Source organism: Hemiscyllium ocellatum, chromosome 30 (genome assembly GCF_020745735.1).
Source record: "Hemiscyllium ocellatum isolate sHemOce1 chromosome 30, sHemOce1.pat.X.cur, whole genome shotgun sequence".
NCBI lineage: Eukaryota > Metazoa > Chordata > Chondrichthyes > Orectolobiformes > Hemiscylliidae > Hemiscyllium > Hemiscyllium ocellatum.
The window spans coordinates 17,253,826-17,259,825 of record NC_083430.1 but is presented as its reverse complement, the minus strand read 5'-3'; the positions used below and the strand labels follow the sequence as shown (position 1 = coordinate 17,259,825).

At 41.3% G+C, this 6,000-nt stretch overlaps 1 protein-coding gene across 1 annotated transcript in view; it reads left to right on the top strand.

Annotated features, from left to right (window-relative positions):
* The first annotated feature begins 1,927 nt into the window (after positions 1 to 1,927).
* Positions 1,928 to 6,000, top strand: part of gnl2 (G protein nucleolar 2) — a 48,489-nt gene continuing 44,416 nt past the window's right edge. The window contains exons 1-2 of the mRNA XM_060847119.1: positions 1,928 to 2,047; positions 5,303 to 5,381. Coding sequence (XP_060703102.1) covers positions 1,984 to 2,047; positions 5,303 to 5,381 — 143 coding nt within the window. The 5' untranslated portion in view covers positions 1,928 to 1,983. The remainder of the gene's footprint in view (positions 2,048 to 5,302; positions 5,382 to 6,000) is intronic.

The window sequence follows — 6,000 nt, the reverse complement described above, 5'->3', positions numbered from 1 at the left end:
TTGCCAATAAGTCTTCTTTGAGCTATGAAGACATCTTTGCAATCCTTGAGAATCTGTTCGGCAGTCAATAACTTAGATATACATTCTGATTCCCTACAGCGTGGGAACAGGCACTTTGGCTCAACATGTCCACACCGACCCTCCGAAGACTAACCCACTCAGACCCATTTCCCTCTGACTAATGTACATAACACTATGGGCATTTTAACACAGCCAAATCACCTGACAGGCACATCTTTGGACTGTGGGAGCAAATTGGAGCACTCGGAAGAAACCCACGTAGACACAGGGAGAACGTGCAAACTTCACACAGATAGTCGCCCAAGGCTGGAATCGAACCTAGGACGCTGGTCAGGTTCTCAGCTTCATTTATCCTCTTGGGATACGTTTCATTTTAGCATATATCCCTAATCTTACCTTTAAGGGTTTCATTTTTGGGTCACCATCTTGGGTGTAACTTCACACAGATCTGTGAAGCTGTTGAGTTGACGAAGAATCAGACACTTCATGGTGCCTTGAGCTCTCTTTCTGCAGTCATTATTCTAACAGTTGCAAACTACGTAACACCTTAAGATCTGACAATATCAACCTATTGTTTGGCGCAGGATAATTTATAAGAATCGTAAGATAACATTTCTCCGGAGCTATCTTTAGCAGCTTGTTTTGCTTCTTGCTGGCTAAACATATATATGCCAAATAATAGTTTCTTGCCATTAGAGCACTGCTTCCCAAGCTAGATACACTTCCTTTTACATGATGCCCTCTGCAAATATTTATATCCTGCCCTTGATCTTTATGTTGGCTCTACTGTAAATATTTCTTCCAATTTCCTAAACTGTTGTTTTTATTTGCACTAAGATTTTTTTAGAGTATTGCAAAGCCTCGTTTGTTTAACCATTAATACAAGCAGGCATACAATTGACAATTTCAGAGCTTCCGTGCATGTCAATAGTTCTCCAGAGATTAAACTTCTCTTCAGCAGATGTGCTCTCACTGCAGGATCTCTAAAGCATAAGTCAATCCTACCTCTGATAGATCATCTTTCAGCTGTCCTAGTTTAGCCGATCTGGTAGATGTATCTATAACAAGTCACATCAAGATCAATAATCAACCTCTACCATTAAGCTGTGATGCTGAGCAAATATGATTCATAACAGGCAGTATTTGCTGATAGCCACAACTATGTAGCTGAAAATGTGTTGCTGGAAAAGCATAGCAGGTCAGGCAGCATCCAAGGAACAGGAGATTCGACGTTTCGGGCATAAGCCCTTCTTCAGGAAGCCACAACTATGTATGCAATCTCATCCAGAAACATGCATACATGCAATTCTAAACACTTCGGCATTATGTGGAATCTACATACCATATCATACAAAAACGCTGCACTTTGCTTTGAAGCACAGACATGCTTTTGAAACAGGGTGAAGCAGTGGGCAGTGAACGGGGAGAGGGTAACCGGGGAAGGGCGAGCAGCAAGCTTGGAATTAAGGAGTGGAGGAATCAGGAATGGGAATTCAGGGAGGAAGGGAAATCGTGGAAGGGCAAACAAAGTGGGGGGGAGGGGGGACTGGGAGTGGTGTGGAATTAGGGAGCTGGAGAGATAGTCTGAAAGGTTTGCAGGGCTCTTTCCTACACAACAGAAACAGCCACACATCCTGGTGTTCAGTGGCTGCAAATCACTTGTCCTGAAGTTGCTATTTAAATGCAAAAATCTTGTCTTTACAATGAAGAAAGATTAAACCCGAACATCAGAAGTGAGAAAAAGGTAATCAACCCCCGGAACATTATCATTTTTAAAGCAGCCACTTGATTTTAGGTGTTCCCACACATGGACCTGCCTGGGGAAGCCCCACCACTTCGGGAGTTCACGATCTTGTGTCGCAGGGTGATGACGCGCGGGCGCTGGTCGCAGGGTGATGACGTGAGGGGCCACGCGGGGCCTGTGGTCGGCGGCGGAGCTCGAGCGGCAGCGACAGGGGCAGTATGGTGAAACCCGCGTACAGGGGCCGCGGGACCGTTAACCCGTCCAGGTCGAGCACTAACCCCGGTAAGGGAGAGGGCGGGGGGAGAAAGGAGGGCGGGGAAGGGGGTGAGAGAGAGAGTGAGAGGATGGAGAGTGAGAGGACAGTTGTAGATGGTCAGAGGGAGTGAGAGTTGAGGTGGGGGTCTTGAGAGTATGGGGGTGGTGGAGTTGAGGTGGGGGTCTTGAGAGTATGGGGGTGGGGGAGAGTTGAGGTGGGGGTCTTGAGAGTATGGGGGTGGTGGAGTTGAGGTGCATAAGAGGAGATGGGGAACTGAGAGGAAGAGTTGGGAGTGAATGTTTGTGGGTATGATGCAAACCCAGCAGACTGCTGTATTACAACATAGGAAAGTACAGCACAGAACAGGTCCTTAGGCACACAATGTTGTGCCGAGACTTAATCCTAATGTTAAATATAGTTACTTAACCTACACACCCCTCAACTCACTGATATCCATGTACATGTCCAGCAGTCGCTTAAATGTCCCCAATAACTTTGCTTCCACCACCACAGCTGGCAATGCATTGCATACATTCACAACTCTCTGCATAAAGAACCTACATCTGATGTCTACTTTATACCTTCCTCCTAATATCTTCCAACTATGACTTCTCGTACCAGTCAATCCTGCCCTAGAGAAAAGTCTCTGGCTATTCTGAACTGTCCAGCTTTGTGCTTGCTTTTAGATGTGCACTCATTCCAGAGAAGTGGAGATTATTCCATCACTCCCAACTTGTCTTGTGGATAATGGACTAGGCTTTAAAGAGTTGAGTCACTTGTTGCAGAAATCTTAACCTCTTACCTGCTTTTGTAGCTCATATAGTTCTGTTTCTGGTTAATAGAACCCCAAGATGCTGATAGCTGGGGAATTCATTGATGGTAATGTCATTGAATGTCAAGAGATGATGGTTAGATTTTGTCTTGTTGAAGATGTTTATTGTCCCCCTCAGCTCAAAACGTTGACTTTCCTGCTCCTTGGATGCTGTCTGACCAGTTGTGCTCTTCCAGCTTCATATCTATTGTCTCAGTTTCTGAGGAGTCATGATTGGTAATGAATGTTTATGCAGTTCATCAGTGAATATCTCTACTTCTGATTTATGTTGGAAAGAAGGTCACTGCTGAAACTGGTTATGCCGAGGATACTATCCTGAGGGACTTCTGCAGTACTGTTTTGGAGTTGAGAAGATTAACCTCCAACAACCATTTTCCTTTCCACTTGATATGACTCTAACCAGCAGATAATTTTCCTTTCTTGGTTCCTATTGATTCTAGTTTTACTGGAGCACCTTAATGGTGCAGTCAGTCAAATGCAGCCTTGATATCAAGGGCTGTCACATCCACCTCACTTCTGGAATTCTGCTCTTTTGTCCATGTTTGAAGCAAGGCTGTAATGAGATCAGGAACTGAGGGGGCTTCGCAGAATCAAATTGAGTGTCAGTAAGTGGGTTATTACTAAGCAACTGCTGCTGGATAGCACTGTTGATGACACCTTCCATCGCTTCACTGATGATTGAGAGTAGAATGACAGACAGGTAATTGGCTGGATTGTTTTTGTCTTATGTGTACAGGACATATGTGCACAATCTCCCATACTGCCAATTAGATACCAGTGCTGTAGTGTTACCAAGATGGCACAGAAGAAAACCCAAGATAGCCTGAGCACTTTGTGGTGAATTGTGATGTAGAATGGACTGCTTGAAGGGGTGATGCAACCAGGTTCAATATTAACATTCAAATGTGAATTGGATATATACTTGAAGGAGCCAGAACAGCCAACACAGGCACAATGAGCTGAATGGCCTCCTGCTGGGTTGTATCACTGTAATTTTGTAGTTGGGTAATTGAGGGTTTAAAAGTAGGTAGCTAGATTTGTAGACATTACCATGATAGTTATGTTAAGTAAACATAATGAATTGCAGGTGGGCATAAACAGTTTGAGTGCGTGGGCAAAATCTGGCAGGTGGAGTGTAATCTGGGAAAAATGTAAAGGTCATTTTGGCATGAAGAATAAAAAGGCAAATATAGGAAGATTGTAGAATTTCCAGGTGCAGAGAAATCTTTGTGCATGTGTCGTACAAAGTTAGTATGCAGGTACAGCATATAATGGCGAAGCCTAATGGGATGCTTTCCTTTATTGTGGGAGAAGTTGACAATAAAGTAAGATGTTATGCTTTAGTTATAAATGGCATTGGTAAGAACACATATTGAACACTGTGCAATTTTGGCCTTCTTAAATAAGGAAAAAATTATATGCTTTGAAGTGGTACAGAGGAAGTTGATATCTGGAATGGCTAACTGAATGTTCACTGAGGATAAATTGAACAGACTTGACTTGTTTTTATTCAGACTGATGGATGACTTGGTATATAGGTGCCCAAAAGGTCTGTAGTTAGACAGGTTGCAGCAAATTGTGTTTTTGCTCTCCAAGGGTGGTGCTACTTTGGTGCACCCTGCCTCAGAAGTCAGTGGAAGCAGATTGTTGTATAGTTTTAAGGCAGAGATAAATCTTACTAGGCAGGAGAATCGAAGGTAATTGGGAAGATGGAGATATTGAATTTGAAACTCAAACACATCAGTCATGATTTAACCGAGTGGCTGTGCAGACTGAATGAACCAAACAGCCTACTTCTACTTTGTACATTTGTGCAACAACAAAGATTTAGTGGTGTGCGCTGTGTGGCATTTACATCAAGTAGATTTGGATGATTTCAGCCTGCTTTTTATTTGATATGCATAAATCTGTAGCATGATATTACAGTTAATTCACTTTCTTACCAGTACTTCTCTAAGATAATGCCAAACCATAAAAATTGATAAATTCTTGAGATTAGCCTCTGGGAATGAAGTAGATTCCAGTCATTAATTGAATCACTAGGATTTTCACAAGATGCATTACATGTTTAAGATTTCTACAAGTTTGTTAGAGATGAATTATTTGATGTAAAAGTTCCAAGCAGCAAACAATGCCTTTCTTCAATTTCTGACTTCCCTCTCTTTGCAAACAGAAAACAGTGTTTCGTTACGTCCTAAGCATAGTACTAGTTGGTTGTAATATGCTTATTATGTATATGCATGGTACATAATCTCTTATTTAGGTAAGAAACCGCTTTAAAACTTAATGCATTTTTCTTTAATTAAAAGTTGCCTATTTCAATTTTGCTATATTTACCCTCCTTTATTCAAATATTTGTCATTTAGAATTTTTTTCAGTGATAAAGTGTTTTGGAATATTGTATATCAGTCAATTATTTGTCTTTAAAAGTGCTTTTGTTTCTGAGCAGATCGGCCGAAAGATGCAGGCCATACAAGAGACCGGGCGACTATTAACCGCCTTAATATGTACAGACAGAAGGAACGAAGGTAGATATTCTAATTTTTTTTTTGTTGCAAAATTCAATCACATAAAAATTGTAGAATTTATCTGGACAATGGTTAGCTCACAATCATCCGAGACAGAAAGATAGTTTAATTCCACAATCTGATAATACTGAAACTTCATTGATCTACTGTATTTTTGTGAAGGGGTGTTAGAGAAAGGACGAAAGAGAACAGTTATGCTAACAGAACTCAAGTAAACTATAAATTGTGACATTAGCTGAAGAAATTTTCAACTAGAAAAAAACCTCCAACTTTTCATGATTTAAGTAATTACTACTGTAACATGAAACACAAACGCATGGTACTACAGGTGGTACCATGTCACAACCATATCATTATAATACCCATTTTATAAAGAAGGTTAATTTGAACTTTTTTAGATGAACATGTCAACTTGAAAATTTCAAGTGTCACTTGACTGCCCTGTTAATTCATTCCTGCCAGAAAGGCAGGGTGCTCTGTATTTTTGACATCAGTCATAAAGAAAGTCAGTTAAAATTCTGTTAAACCTTGGACAACACAATAGGTCATGCCAGTGTGAAAAACAGGAAACATAGAGTCATAGAGATGTACAGCATGGAAACAGACCCTTCGGTCCAAC